This window comes from Scyliorhinus torazame, chromosome 10, assembly GCF_047496885.1.
Source record: "Scyliorhinus torazame isolate Kashiwa2021f chromosome 10, sScyTor2.1, whole genome shotgun sequence".
Lineage (NCBI taxonomy): Eukaryota > Metazoa > Chordata > Chondrichthyes > Carcharhiniformes > Scyliorhinidae > Scyliorhinus > Scyliorhinus torazame.
This window is the reverse complement of record NC_092716.1, coordinates 85,103,294-85,119,664: the sequence shown is the minus strand read 5'-3', so window position 1 is coordinate 85,119,664 and position 16,371 is coordinate 85,103,294. Positions and strand designations below refer to the sequence as shown.

Genomic DNA, 16,371 nt, shown 5'->3' with positions numbered 1-16,371 from the left:
CCATTTGCTTTAGTTATTTTGATTGGTGGATGAATTTGGCCAGGGATTGGAAGAAAACACCCATGGTCTTCTTCAAATACTGTCATGGGATCTTTTAAATCTACCTGAAATGATAGCAGAATCCAAGTACTTTCAACACTGAGCACTCTCTCAGTATTGCACTGCTATCACTGATCTAGGACTTGAACCTATTATCTAAGATGAAAGGGTGATGACTGAGCCAAGACTAACTTTCAATGATGTATAAACATTTTTTTTCTTTTTAACTATTCGATGCATCAATATCATCTCTAAGTAGTGGTTTGTTTGTCATGTTACAAAGCATAAGGGGTACATTGGGAACCATGAAAACTGCCCACCTGGTCCAGAATATCCACCCGGATAACAGCTCTGGGATTCTGAATATCTGTGGTAGCTGGGGAAATTGGGGGGGGGGGGGGGGGGGGGGGAGTTGGGGACGAGATGTTTTGCACCTTATGTATGACAACAAGCTACAGTGATAGATATAATCAACAAACAGGCTCATTCACATAATGCCTTAATGTAGGAAAACATCCCAAGATGCTTCACAAAGATATAAAAAGAGGCTGAATCAAAGGAGGATATATGACGTAGTAACCAAAATCGCCAAAGGGGTGGGTTTTCAGAAGAGGCTTAAAGGTACCGAGACAGGAGAGGAGGCAGAGGCCTTTATAGAAAGAATTCCAGGGAGAATGGGGCATCGGTTCCAGAAGCCAATTAGGGGGGGGATGGGAGGGGAGCAGCCAGTCAGTTTGGGCCTTGGTTATAGGGTTGATGCTGAGGTTGCAAACAGTCCAGTCCAGATTGAGAGGGTAACTGCGGAGGCAGATGAGTTCCGTGGTGCAGTATAAAGTTACTGGTTGGGACTGAAAACAATGACCAGTTTTCCTAATACTTAGCTGGAGTAATTAATGGTTCAACAAATGCCAGGTGATTGCCTGGGGTGGGAGCTCAGCTGAGATACCCCTGTGCATGTGACACACTAAGCAGACATGCCACAATGTTTGCCAAATGTGAGAAAGCTATGGATTTACTTGAACTAGAAAAGCAACACAAGCTAACAGGAGATCCATATGAGAGGGTGACAGGACCAATTTTACAGCTGGTATTGTGATAGAGTTGTGAAATAGAGGTGAAGTATGATCAATAGACAGTTTTGAGAAGAATGTGAAATCCAATGCCTGAGAATTAATTGATCGCCATACAGCCCCCAAATCCAATGCCCTGAAATTCTATCGTAACCTTAATACCATTCTTGAAAACAGTGCTGAGGAGGCTGGCAATTTATTGATTCTCAGGTTTAGTACACTGTCGGAAGTATTTTCTTATAATTGTACAAGGCCCAAAGGATGGAAGGACAAAACACGCCTTTGCAATGAATTCGGGAGAGTCCATTTTTTAAATATGTACTATGATGTATAAAAATCAATATTAAATTAGAACAGCCTTTCAAACAAACCATTGATACACGTTAGAATACGAATATTTTTCCGACTGGAAGATTAGACAGCCATCTATTCCATCCTTCAATGTCCTCTAACACAATCTTTTGCAGATTTATTTTTGTAGTCATCCTATTTCTCCAAGCCCCTTCTACTGTAGTAATGGGGGAAATCAGAGAGCAGCTTTTATTTGAGACCAATCGCCGCAATGAAACTCGAAGGCCAACTTCTTTCCTCCCTTGCAGAACCTCGAAGACTCCCAAACACCCCATACAATTCATAGGAAGCATCGCTGCAACTTTCAACCATTAATATTTTTTAAATTCTGCTGAATGCTGTCAGTCTTCATTCAAACCTTTACCATCAAGATAATCATTCAGCAATCTGCGGTGCTGATATGTACGCAGGACATAGCCAGAGATAGGTTAGGGGCAGGAATAAAACACAATTGGTATAGCAACAGGAAAAAGCACATTATCGACGAGTAAACTTTGGCGACACTCAGTTAATGATTATAACTGTGTTTAATACACAAGATGACAGCAAGAGTTGAGAATGGACTTGAGAATGTTGCTCCTTACAGCCGCCTAGTGACTAGAGCTTGCAATTTAAAAAAAAGATAAAGTCGCCAAAGTCCCAGGTGACCATAGGTTGCTTTCCCCTTTGAGGGGGAAGCTGACTGATGGTGACTTAACCTCAGGCGAGGGGCAAGGTTGAGAAGGTGAGGCCTTCATGAATAACCTTAACCAGTACAGGCTTGCAATACACCATGATGCTTGACAAAGCAACATTGAATGGGAAATACTGATATACCAATTAGCAATGTAAATAGTGACAGAAAAGTGTTATCAACGTTATAACAAATTTGAAGCAGGACCTTTGCTGTGCAAGATTATTTAATAACATATAAATAACTCGGAACTTTAACAAGAATCGCATATGCTTCTGCCAAATTAAGTTATTTCAATGAGAATGATAATTGATAAGACGTTAACAATCCAAAAAACAAAAAGATGATCCGTAGTGGCTGGGTAAGAGGACAACCCACGGTCAGGGTAGCGATTTCAGTTATTGCTATCTTCAATTATCAGTTTTAATATTCCCACCAATGGTTAAAGGAGAAAGGCACCCGCAACCCAGGCTTTATTGTGGCCAAAGGCTCCTTGTTGCAGTAGGTTTGGAAACACTCCTACCAAACTCAGCACCAGGGAAATCCCTGGGAATCGCAAATTCTGGAGCTGCTAAACTAAAGGTTACCGCTGAAACCACGCGGGGCAATGGAATTGGAGCAAACCAACCTATTGAATTCGCACAGTTGCAATGTACTTACGTACTGAGTCCTAAGTGAGTGGAGCTATCTTGCTACTGATGCCACTGCACGAGCACTCCACAGCGCTTGGTCAAGCTGTGTCGGTGCGATGAGAGTTCAGCACCATGGAGAGGTCCCTTAAACAAGTGACTAAGTTGGCAACAGCACTGCTGACCGTTAGAGCGAAACGGTGTACAGCAGACTGCACACCAGTGCCAGTTCCATATGCATCTGCAGATCAAGCCAATTATTTGGCAGGACTTTATTTACAAATGCGGGATCCGCACAACAAATGGGTGAGCCTGTGATCAGTTAATTTTCTTCACAGTTTTAGTGCTCTCTCTTGACTTATGTTTAGACTGTAGTCAGCTGGAAGAAATCAACTAACTTGAAGCATCGTCTTTAAGGTTCAAATTTCAGCACACCCTCCATTTAAGAGTAACAAATAAAAGCTTTGGCTTCACTCTCCGTGGACCTGGCCGGTAAAGGGAATATTTTGGGGTGATGGGGTGACAAAACACGTTTCAGGGCTCCGCTTTCCTTTAAATAATGAAGTATTTCGCTCCATGGGGGTTTGGGATCACGAGGGTTTAACCTGTAAAAACGTTTCAAAAGAGCTTCGCTAAGACATTGAGGAATTTGTCTCGAGAGAGGACGCTTCTGCCGCAGAGTAAACCCCAACAGGAAACAATCCTGAACCCTGGTATCATCTTAACTATACAAGCAAACCTGGTCACTGGCGCCTCTGAGTTGACCTACTGAAGGTAGCAGCAAGGTTCAGCTCCTGAAACACATAATCTGACCCATCTCTCCTTTAAAGGCATTCGACAAAAATTCGGTTCATTTCGATTCTTCACACTTTTTCTACCGGTGCCCTTAAACGTCCCAGTGAGGGTTTGGTAACTTATATCCCCGCAATTAACCCCCTTCAAAATCCACTGTGGAATCTCCTTGACTTACCCAACTGAAGAACTATTGACAACAAAAAATATACCGATCCGAGGCGGGAACCCATAGCAGCAGCAGGAGCAGCAGCCGCCGGTTTACCCTTTTGGAGCTAACTTGCTGGGAGGTAAATGCCACGTTAAAAAAAAAAGCTTCCCGGAGCTGGGATTGGAAGGAGCCCCGGCCCAGAGCCACGCCTCCCAGCAGCAGGCTTGGACTGAGCTCTCCGGGGAAGGGACCTTTCACATCATATTGCTCTGGCTGCCGGATTAAAATTTAATTTCCGAATTATTTCAGGATGGCATTGTGAAATCCGGCCTGTCGAGGGATTTAATGCGAGTCGCCTTGGGTCACGTACTGCCTTTGTGAACTTTGTGGCAACGCTTTGGACGAGCCGCCGGTTCCCTGCGAGTTGGCGCGCGGAGGGACATCATGCACGCACACACCGAGCAACTCCGAAAAGCTGGGGGGAAATGTTGGCAGCAAGCCCCTTATAATTCTTCAATGTCAATAATCAATTCATTTTTAAAAAAGAAACTTGTTTATTTCCACAATAAATTGATCGAGAATTCACTATCAAAAGCTACATTGATGCAAACTGATAACACTTCATTTTTTGGTCAACATTTCCTAAACGTTATCTACCTGTATATCAATTTTAAAACCCCCTCCTGGTGGGGGTTTGTGCGTGGTTATTTTGAACAGTTTGTCGCCTGTTAGGCTGGTGGCCATTCACTGTGACTCTGAGCCGGGTGGGACACAGTCAAGGCCCCAGGCTCTGGAGCTGTTTTTTGTTTGGTGCTGTTTCCTCGTGTCATTGCTCACACGATCTTTCAGCATCAGTTGCAGAAGGTAGTTAGTTAAGCGCATGTTGCACGCTGCTGCAACCCAGACAAATAGTTGCATTTCTATCGCGCCTTTCACAACCACTGCAGGTTCCAAAGCGCTGACAGCCAATGAGTGATCATTGTAACATTGGAAACGCAGCAAACTCCCACTAACAGCAAAGTGATAATGAACAGGTTAACTTTTTTTGCAACGTTGATTGAGGGCCAAAGATAAGCTCCTTGTTCTTCTTCGAAACAGAGCCATGTGTTCTTTTATCCACATGAGGGCAGGGGGTTAGTGGGCCTTGAACCCGTAACTTTCTGACTTTGAGACGAGCATGCTACTAACTGAGCCACAGCGGACACAATGACGACACAAATTAACATGAGCATGAAGGAAGCTCCTTCTCTTCTGTAATCTTTGTTCCCTAGATGCCACGTGGAGATCTCCGTCAATCTCACCCATCTGGGGAGAGTCGAGATCACATTTCACTTGTCAAACATGCACATCCTACTCTAATTTCCGGGGGGCGGTCAGTAAAATGAAAGTTTGGGAACTTAGCATTAGGAGAAAAAAGGTTGAATACAGGTCTGGCAGTACATAAAAAGAAATAAAACGTCGGTCTTCCGGCTGAAACCGCTCGTGACTGAACTACCCCTAACCTGTCTATTCTGTACGGATGCACGAACCTGCCAAAAGTTCTCAGTATTACGTTCATTCCACTCTAAAACTAATTTGGCGAGCCGTGTTATGTTTTGAAATATTTTTCTTCCATTTAAGTAATGCAGAGGGTTCAAGCGGATGCTCGGTTATAGGAACTTCCAAAATGTATTTTAGGAAATTCCACGTGATAAGATTTAATAGAAAACGCAAAAACCAATGGGATTGAATGGACCATAGCCCTGTGGTTATGAAATTGGCTTAACGACAAAACACAGGTGTTTTTAGACTGGAGAGCTGCACACAGTGGCCAGTGTTAGGGTGGCTGCTTTTTTGCTATGCGGGGCATAATTTCAAAGTTTGCACAAGACAAAATTTAAATGTAACTAAAGGAGGAGGATATTAACAGACCGCAGGAAGCCCTTCTCCAGGGCAATAAAAATGTTGGCCATGTCAGCAACACCCACATCCTGTGAAAGAAAGAAAAAGCAAGTGTGAAGTGATACACTGCTTGGCAGGATAAATGGGGGGGGGGGGGCACAATATGAATTGAATGGTGCAAGGATGCAGGAACAGACACGAGTGGATTTATGCACACAAATCTTTGAAAGTGGCAGGACAAGTGGAAAAAATGGTTTAAAATGAATATGGGATCCTCCGTTTCATTATGTACCATAAAGTACAAATACAAGGAAGTTAAATCAAACCTTTATGGAGCTGGTTTAGCTCACTGGGCTAAATCGCTGGCTTTTAAAGCAGACCAAGGCAGGCCAGCAGCACGGTTCAATTCCTGTACCAGCCTCCCTGAACAGGCACCAGAATGTGGCGACTAGGGGCTTTTCACAGTAACTTCATTGAAGCCTACTCGTGACTAAGTGATTTTCATTTCATTTTCATAAAACACTGGTTAGGCCTCAGTTGGAGTGTTTTCAATTCTGCAGAAGAAATGCACTAGCATGGTGCCACGGATGTGGGACTTCAGTTACATGGTGAGATTTGAAATGCTGGGATTGTTCTCCTTGGGGAAGTGTACATTAAGAGATTTGATAAAGATGTTCAAAATCATGGATGGTTTAATACAGAGTAATAAAGGAGCAACTGTCTGGTGCCATAAACTGTCTGGCAACCAGAAGACACAGACTCATGGTGATGAGCAAAAGAACCAGATGCAACTTGAGGAAAGCATGTTTTACGCAGTAAGTTGTGAAATGAAATCACAGGGTTATGTGGAAAGCGCAGGGGAAGGAGATTAATTGGATAGCCCTTCAAAGAGCCAGCACTGATCAGTCTCTGATTCAAATTGATAAACAACAATAAATAGCTAAACAAGTATTGTGTAACCTTTGGGAAAGAATAATTCAGGTAATGCTTGTTTTAAACAAATGAGTTATATTGTTATAATCAGAATGCACTTAATTAATCATGAGATCAAACACCCTTACTTTAATGAAAGCAGCCACCTCGAATAAACAGACAGCTATTAGACATTATATAGCCATTAGACATTATCTCTCCACTAATTATGAACAATACTGGATAGCAATCCAATTAACACCTACAGATGAACATAAACTAATGGAACAAAAGCTCAAGTGGTTTATCATGTCACCAAATCATTCAACTAGATTTTATTGCCATGTGATTTAACAAAAAACACCCATCTATTTATCTTAAACTTGTATCACAGGAGTCCATTCAGATCTTTGCACTTGTGCAGGCTTCACACTGCAATTATCCACCCAATTTCATTGCTTTATACTCTTAAAATAGTTTGCAATAAGTCCTTCAAAAGGTAATGATTCAAGTGGTTCCTAGCCATCTCTGGGCAGCATGGTAGCCAGTGGTTAGCACTATTGCTTCACAGTGCCAGGGTCCCAGGTTCAATTCCCAGCTTGGGTCACTGCCTGTGCGGAGTCTGCAAGTTCTCCGCTTGTCTGCGTGGGTTTCCCCCAGATGCTCCGGTTTCCTCCCACAAGTCCCGAAAGATGGCCTGTTGGGTGAATTGGACATTCTGAATTCTCCGTGTACCCGAACAGGTGCCGGAATGTGGCGACTAGGGGCTTTTCACAGAAACTTCATTGCAGTGTTAATGTAAGCCTACTTGACAATAATGATTATGTTTCCAAAACCCTAAAATGTATGCCACCTTGTTACTGACATAGCAATTAGTGAAATATTCCTTCACTATTTCCATGATTTACCCATCAACTTCTGCCTTTAGTTCTATTCAAATCTATTTCTCTTTATCCACGATAGAGCCATCACCTTAATGCACATGTTGCTATACTTCCGGCAACATACCGTCTCTTATCACGTTTATATGAAACGGTCATGGGTGGGTTTGGGTTTCATATCATTTCCACAGGTTATAGAGATCACTCTGCACACTGCTGTGGCAAAATGTTTCTTAATACTCAAACCAGTTTCAACTATGGTGCGGAATTAAAGCTGGATGTCCCTTCTGATTGAATTCACCGTTTGTAAAATAGACTGAAATATTGCTGTGATTCATCAGCAAAGACTAAATAGATCTTTGAAGCACAAGCACTAATAGTAATTTAAGTAGGTCCCATTAAGTAAATATGGTAAGATGAACTATAAAACCTAAACTGGTAGGTAATTTAACAGCATGCCAGATGTTTGATACCACTGTCACACAGCAGCATTAAATTACCGACTCTGCTCTCATTTTATCTGCAGGTTTGCTCAAACAGCCTGAGCCTTAACACACTTAAAAGTACAAAATCAATTTCTATTGCAATTGTAGCAGTCCTTTTAATATCTTCCATTGCATACACAAGAGCAGAAAAAAAATCAGATAAACCCCAATAGAATGAGCATCGAGTTCACACAGGACCACCAGTCAGAAACAAAAAATAATATAGGGGTGAAGTGCATTTGGAGCAAGTAGCTATACTCCAGTATTCTTTGTACTAGCCGATCTGCTGCAGAACACCATCTGGCATTTGTTCCCAAATGGCATCCACGCTGCCATTTCTTTTGATCACATCAGCAATATATGTAAATAAGGGAAATGAAATACTGTAACAAACCTCTCAAGACAGCTCTTGGACTCTTTTTGATCATCTCTGCATTATCTTCCTAGAAAGAACTAAATTACATTGTATTGTTGTTTAATAAGATTCACGCCACATTTTCCCTTCCTTCAATAATTTGCAGGCTTTTAAATCCCAAGCTTTGAATTATCTATCCACTGTTTCACATCCTTTCTCTTCAACTTTGGAAGTGTCTTGCATGGAGCTAAATCTCTAGTCTAGATTTTGTAAAAATTAAAGCCCTCACTTTTGGCTTGTTTAGATACAAACGAATGCTGGTATCACTGTACTATTTGTATCACCTTCTGTGATGCTGGTGTTGGACTGAGTGTCAATTTATGCATATATTATTGAATAATTCTGGTTTGCGATTCAGTTCTTATAAACAAGTTATTCCTCCCCAAAAATCGTTTACTACTTTGATGTTGTATTAGGTCTTATCTCGTGAAATTTGTGGGGAAAATTCTCAAAGCTGGGGTCCAGACTATGGTGACCAAAAATATCTATATCCTGAATACTACAGTATTCACTAGGTTTTCTTTTAGACTAACTTCTTAACCTTGGCAATTAACAACAATTCCACAACAAAACACAAGCTTTTGGGGTGGGAATTAACTCCAGCACATTAACTGGCAACATCAAACCAATGAACCTTGCAGCAGGTTAACCACCAGGTGTGAATGTGTTAGTGCCAGAGGCTGTTAACAATTTAGCAAGATATCGTCATGGAGCTCATACTACAGCAACTCAAATTTTAAAAAACATTTATTCGGCAGCTGCAATTTCACGTGCATTATCTATTGAGCCAAGTGGTTCAAGTTCAAATTGTAGTTTGCGTTTGTTAATTTATTTATACTCGGGGTCTCGCTGTATGCGGATGACCTACTGTTGTATGTCTCAGACCCAATGGAGGGAACGGAAGAAATTATGGGAATTCGGTCACTTTTCGGGGTATAAGCTCAAATGGGGAAGAGCGAGATGTTTGTGGTCCAGGCGAGAGGTCAGGAGAGGCGACTGGGGGAACTGCCGATCAGAGTGGTAGGGGACAGTTTCAGGTACCTGGGTATCCAATTGGCGAGGGATTGGGACAGGCTACATAAATTGAACTTGGCCCAGTTAGTAGAGCAGATGGAGGAGGATTTATGGAGATACAATGCGTTCCCGTTGTCTCTGGTGGGCAGAGTTCAATTGGTACAAATGACGGTCCTCCCAAGATTCCTATTCGTTTTCCAATGACTCCCCATCTTCCATCCGCAGTCCTTTTTTAAGCAGATCAATAAAATTATTGTGGGCTTTGTGTGTGTGGGGGGGGCCCCCAAGTCCCCACGAGTGCAGAGGGCAATGCTCGAGCGGAGTTGGGGGGGGATGGTGGGCTGGCGCTGCCGAATTTCAGCAATTATTACTGGGCAGCTAATATAGCCATGGTGAGGGGGTGGCTGGTGATGGGGGGGAAAAGAGAGCTGGCATGGGTGCGCATGGAGGCGGCTTCTTGTAAGGACACAAGTCTGGGGGCACTGGTAACAGCGCCTCTGCCGTTCCCGCCGGCGTGATACTCCACCAGCGCAGTGGTGGTGGCGGCCCTGAGAGTTTGGGGGCAGTGGAGGAGACATGTGGGAGCAGAGGGGGCATCAGTATGATCCCCAATCTGCGATAATCCACCGGTTTGCCCCGGGAGGATGGACGGGGGGTTCCGAATTTGGCGGAGAGCGAGGATTGAGAGGATGGGGGGGACTTGTTTATAGAAGGAAGCTTCCCGAATGTAAAGATGCTGGAGGAGAAGTTTTCATTGGCGGGGGGAAATGAATTTCGATATCTGTAGGTGTGGGACTTTCTGCGGAGGCTGGTACCAACCATCCCACTCCTGCCGCCCAGGGGGATTCAGGATAGGGTGGTTTCTAGAGAATGGATAGGAGAGGGGAGCGTCTCGGACATATATAAAGAGCGTATGGGGTCGGAGGAGATGCAGACAGAGGAGCTGAAGCAAAAGTGGGAGGTGGAGCTGGGTGGAGAGATAGAGGAGGGCCTTTGGGCGAACGCGTTGGGTAGGGTCAACACGACCGCAACATGGGCCAGGCTCAGCCTGATCCAATTTAATGTTGTTCACCGACAGTGGCCCGGATGAGCAGATTCTTTGGGATGGAGGACAGGTGTGCGAAGTGTGCGGGGGGGGGCAGCGAACCATATCCACATGTTCTGGGCATGCCCAAAACTGAGGGGAAATCCATGTCCAAGGTATGAAATACGAGGGTGGCAATGAGTCCAGAGGTGGCAATTTTCGGGGTGTCGCAGGATCTGGGAATCCAGGAGGAGGAAGAAGCAGATGTTCTGGCCTTTGCTTCCCTGGTAGCCTGGGGGCGGATATTATTAGCATGGAAGGACTCAAAGCCCCTGAAATAGGAGACCTGGCTATTGGACATGGCTGGCTTCCTCTGCCTGGAGAAAATTAAGTTCGCCAGGAGAGGGTCCCAGTTAAGGTTCGCCCGGAGGTGGCAACCATTCGTCAACTTCTTCGCAGAGAATTAATCGTCAGCAGAAGGGGGGAGGGTGGGGTAGGCTAGCGTAGATTAGGGGGGTAAGTAATGTTGGGACCTGCAGGAGATGGAGGAGGTATTTGCACAATGTTAATATTTTCCTTGTTATGTACATTGTTGATTTTGTTGCTGTTACAATGCCAAAGAAATAACTCAATAAAATGTTTATTAAAAAAAAAAAAATTTGCATACTCTTGGGAACTGAAAAATGAACAATAAACTATTCAGGACATATGAAGTGTTTGAAGATAGTACAACACTCTGCAAATGGCCAAAATCAACCTAAGCAGTATCACTGAACAGAGTTTAAATTTAAACTATCCTTGTACAATTTCTAACACAAGTTTTATTTGAAATAATGCATTTATTTTTAACATTACAGTTCTAAAATTGTGACTACAGAACAGTTTTCCCAAACTTTCAAACCATCATAAAAACACAACAAAAATAATTACAAAAGTGTCATACACAAGACAGTAGTTTACCTGACAAGTGAATCAGTAAAAACAAATCTGGAAACAATGTTAAAATAAGTGTAAATCAGTGCTAATGATTTGGGGATTAAACCAATCCAGATAATTTCCAAAGTCTTTATTGAACATTTTTGAAACATTATCCAAAACAGGGACGTTCCATATTAAAGGTAAAAAGTAAGCAAAATGTAAAATTACAACAAAATCTTAAATGGTGAAAAACATTATGCAATAAACAAACTTGACGGCTTTGATTTTTTTCCCCAAACTAACATGATAGAAACAAACTATGCTCTGTGAAATTTCACAAAGTAACAGTCCAACACTAATTTGAAATATTTTGAAAAAATATTTTTGGATCTTCACAGAGTTTCTGACAGTTGTACTCAGCTCGATAGCTTTGAGTTTGAAACTTCCAAATGAGAGGCTATTTAATGCCTGAAGGAATCCAACAGGGACAATCTTCGGCTGAGTTTATTTAACTTTGATGCATTTATGTTAGCATGCAGATCTAAACTGGTTGCTTTCGGAGGTGGTTATTTATCCTCAGCTGCTTCACAAATGTAACCATGAGGGGGAAGAGATTTTTTCAATATATACATGGGTTACTTTTAACCTGAGGAACAATACAAGTCGATACTCATACAAAATGGGCTAACCGGATTATGGGAAAGTTGAAAAATTTCATGTATGAAGCACCTTCTAACATCAGGTTACTGCTCTAACCTGTGGCTCCAAATATGGTTTTCTTACCACAAATTAAGGAAACAAGCCCTAGAGATTGATTTTTTAAAAAATGATTAATTAGTAAATTAGTAACATACAGCTATATGAATTGTATAATTATAGCACAATCCTTACAGATAGTGGAAATGTCGTCAGCCACAGTGCACAGTTTAACTCAATGGAGTCACCAGTCCTTGAAGCATCATCATAAGTCTCCGAGCTCTTTTACTCACATTACTGTGAGGTTCTGCCTGGTTGAACTGGTATAGTTTCTGTCTGACTTGATTCAATACAGAGCCCATGTGATCCCTAGCAACTGGGTCTGTGTGATCTAGATTCATGACTGCATCCTCCAGGTAACTGAAATGAAGTTGGAGGTTGGTTACTGGACAGTTAACACAACACAGAAATATGATTGTATCTTTTCATAATATTCTTCATTGACAGAAAATGTTAGAAAAACTCAACAACAATCAGCAAATGAGAGAAAAGCAAAAAGAGTTTGTATTTATATATTGCTTTTCACATCCTTAGGACATCCAAAAAGGCTTCACAGCCAATGTGGAAGTGGAGGCACACGTAGAAAAACATGGCAGGTATTCTGCACACAGCAAGGTCCCATAAACAGTGAATGAATGGATAACTAGATAATCTGATTTTAATGGTATTGAGTGAGTAAAGACAGGAGAGCTCCTTTCTTTTCTTCAAATAGAATCCGAAGAATTTTTATGTTCATCTGAACAGAGGGTCCTTGCCTTAGATTAAAATCTTATATGATAAATGGTACCCGTGGCAATGCAGCACTTCACTCAAGTGCCAGCATAGATTGTGTACTCTGATCCTGAAGTGGATTACCACAATAAGGTGGTGCCTTTCATTGAAACACACAGCTCTGGATGAAGGATCGACTTTTAAAAATAAATTTACACAATATATAAGTATGAGATAAGATGCATCCAAGGATATTTGGGGCAGCGAGGTTAGAAATTGCAGAAGCACTTGTCAACATTTTCCAAGTATCCTTAGTCTTAGGGGCGATGCCAGCGGACTGGAGAATTGCAAACGTTAAAACCTTATTCAGAAAAAAGTGAAAATATAAACCTGGCAACGACAGGCCAGTCAGTTTAATCTCAATGGAGGGGAACCTTCTAGAAATGGTAATTCGGGACAAAATTAACAGTCACTTGGGCAAAGGTGGATTAATTAAGGAAAGCTAGGATGGATTTGTTCAACACAAATGGTATTAACTAAGCTCAAGTTTTTGATGAGGCAACAGTGAGGGTGGATACGGGTAATGCTGATGTGGTGGGTACATGGACTTCCAAAAGGTATCTGATAAAGCGCCGCACAACAGACGTGTGAGCAAAGTCCGAGTTTGTGGAATAAAAGGGACAGCAGCAACATGGATATAAAATCAGATGAGTGACTTGAAACACATAGCAATGGTTAACAGTTGCTTTTCGGACTGGAGAAAGGTTTGTAGTGGAGCTTCCCAGAAATCAGTATTGGGGTCTCCGTTCTTCCTATTATATATATTAACGACCGAGACCTTAATATAGAGGGCATATTTTCAAAATTTGCAGACAATACAAAACTTGACAATACTGTGAACTGGGAGAAGGATTGTTAGATATCGAACTTCAAAAGGACATACACAAGTTGGTGCAATATGCGGACAAGTAGCAGATCAAATATAAGCAGAAAAATGTTAAATAGGAAGAACATGGAAACAATATTAAATACAAATGTCGAATTCTAAATGGGGTGCAGGTGCAGAGGGACCAGATGCATATGTGTGTAGATCATTGAAGGTGGCAGGACAGGTTGATAAAGCATACGGCATCCTAGGCTTTTATCTTTTAAAAAAAAAAATATTCCAAACAATACAAAAAATCCCACAATCATATCAAACTCTTAGCCATATTACAGTGGTCATTTTTATACCTTTGTAAACTAACTAGTTATAACCCCAAAGCAAACAGCCAGTCCTTCACCCCCCCCCCCCCCCCCCCCCCCCTCACCTTTTTAGTTGCTGGCGGTGACAAACAGATCATTAAAGACCCCTCCTCCTCTGACTCCCGAAGGACAAACTTAATTCTTTCCCGTTACAGGAATTCTGCCACATAAGCCAACCACGCCAAAACCCTAGGCAACATAGAACATAGAAAATACAGCACAGAACAGGCCCTTCGGCCCATGATGTTGTGCCGAACCTTTGTCCTAGATTAATCATAGATTATCATTGAATTTACAGTGCAGAAGGAGGCCATTCGGCCCTTTGAGTCTGCACCGGCTCTTGGAAAGAGCCCCCTACCCAAACTCAACACCTCCACCCAACACCAGGGGCAATTTTGGACACTAAGGGCAATTTATCATGGCCAATCCACCTAACCTGCACATCTTTGGACTGTGGGAGGAAACCGGAGCACACGGAGGAAACCCACGCAGACACGGGGAGGATGTGCAGACTCTGCACAGACAGTGACCCAAGCCAGAATCGAACCTGGGACCCTGGAGCTGTGAAGCAATTGTGCTATCCACAATGCTACCGTGCTGCCCTTAACAACAAATAAATCTACACTACATCATTTTACCGTAATCCATGTACCTATCCAATAGCTGCTTGAAGGTCCCTAATGTTTCTGACTCAACTACTTCCACAGGCAGTGCATTCCATGTCCCCACTACTCTCTGGGTAAAGAACCTACCTCTGATATCCCCCCTATATCTTCCACCTTTCACCTTAAATTTATGTCCCCTCGTAATGGTTTGTTCCACCCGGGGAAAAAGTCTCTGACGGTCTACTCTATCTAATCCCCTGATCATCTTATAAACCTCTATCAAGTCGCCCCTCATCCTTCTCCGTTCTAATGAGAAAAGGCCTAGCACCCTCAACCTTTCCTCGTAAGACCTACTCTCCATTCCAGGCAACATCCTGGTAAATCTCCTTTGCACCTTTTCCAAAGCTTCCACATCCTTCCTAAAATGAGGCGACCAGAACTGTACACAGTACTCCAAATGTGGCCTTACCAAAGTTTTGTACAGCTGCATCATCACCTCACGGCTCTTAAATTCAATCCCTCTGTTAATGAACGCGAGCACACCATAGGCCTTCTTCACAGCTCTATCCACTTGAGTGGCAACTTTCAAAGATGAATGAACATAGACCCCAAGATCTCTCTGCTCCTCCACATTGCCAAGAACTCTACCGTTAACCGTGTATTCCGCATTCATATTTGTCCTTCCAAAATGGACAACCTCACACTTTTCAGGGTTAAACTCCATCTGCCACTTCTCAGCCCAGCTCTGCATCCTATCTATGTCTCTTTGCAGCCGACAACAGCCCTCCTTACTATCCACAACTCCACCAATCTTTGTATCGTCTGCAAATTTACTGACCCACCCTTCAACTCCCTCATCCAAGTCATTAATGAAAATCACAAACAGCAGAGGACCCAGAACTGATCCCTGCGGTACGCCACTGGTAACTGGGATCCAGGCTGAATATTTGCCATCCACCACCACTCTCTGACTTCTATCGGTTAGCCAGTTCGTTATCCAACTGGCCAAATTTCCCACTATCCCATGCCTCCTTACTTTCTGCAGAAGCCTACCATGGGGAACCTTATCAAATGCCTTACTAAAATCCATGTACACTACATCCACTGCTTTACCTTCATCCACATGCTCGGTCACCTCCTCAAAGAATTCAATAAGACTTGTAAGGCAAGACCTACCCCTCACAAATCCGTGCTGACTATCCCTAATCAAGCAGTGTCTTTCCAGATGCTCAGAAATCCTATCCTTCAGTACCCTTTCCATTACTTTGCCTACCACCGAAGTAAGACTAACTGGCCTGTAATTCCCAGGGTTATCCCTAGTCCCTTTTTTGAACAGGGGCACGACATTCGTCACTCTCCAATCCCCTGGTACCACCCCTGTTGACAGTGAGGACGAAAAGATGAGTGCCAATGGCTCTGCAATTTCATCTCTTGCTTCCCATAGAATCCTTGGATATATCCCGTCAGGCCCGGGGGACTGGTCTAGCCTCAAGTTTTTCAAAATGCCCAACACATCTTCCTTCCTAACAAGTATTTCCTCGAGCTTACCAATCTGTTTCACACTGTCCTCTCCAACAATATCGCCCCTCTCATTTGTAAATACAGAAGAAAAGTACTCGTTCAAGACCTCTCCTATCTCTTCAGACTCAATACACAATCTCCCGCTACTGTCCTTGATCGGACCTACCCTCACTCTAGTCATTCTCATATTTCTCACATGTGTGTAAAAGGCCTTGGGGTTTTCCTTGATCCTACCCGCCAAAGATTGTTCATGCCCTCTCTTAGCTTTCCTAATCCCTTTCTTCAGTGCCTTCCTGGC

At 42.8% G+C, this 16,371-nt stretch overlaps 2 protein-coding genes across 4 annotated transcripts in view; both read right to left on the bottom strand.

Annotated features, from left to right (window-relative positions):
* Nucleotides 1-3,828, bottom strand: part of nrn1la (neuritin 1-like a) — an 80,378-nt gene extending 76,550 nt beyond the window's left edge. The window contains exon 1 of the mRNA XM_072518360.1: nucleotides 3,733-3,828. Within this exon, the coding sequence (XP_072374461.1) occupies nucleotides 3,733-3,787 (55 nt within the window). The 5' untranslated portion in view covers nucleotides 3,788-3,828. The remainder of the gene's footprint in view (nucleotides 1-3,732) is intronic.
* Nucleotides 3,829-11,136: 7,308 nt separating this feature from the next.
* The window catches only part of edc4 (enhancer of mRNA decapping 4), a 172,226-nt gene continuing 166,991 nt past the window's right edge, over nucleotides 11,137-16,371 (bottom strand). For all 3 annotated transcript variants that reach the window (XM_072518359.1, XM_072518357.1, XM_072518358.1), the window contains exon 29: nucleotides 11,137-12,351. In XM_072518359.1, the coding sequence (XP_072374460.1) occupies nucleotides 12,162-12,351 (190 nt within the window). In that variant the 3' untranslated portion in view covers nucleotides 11,137-12,161. The remainder of the gene's footprint in view (nucleotides 12,352-16,371) is intronic.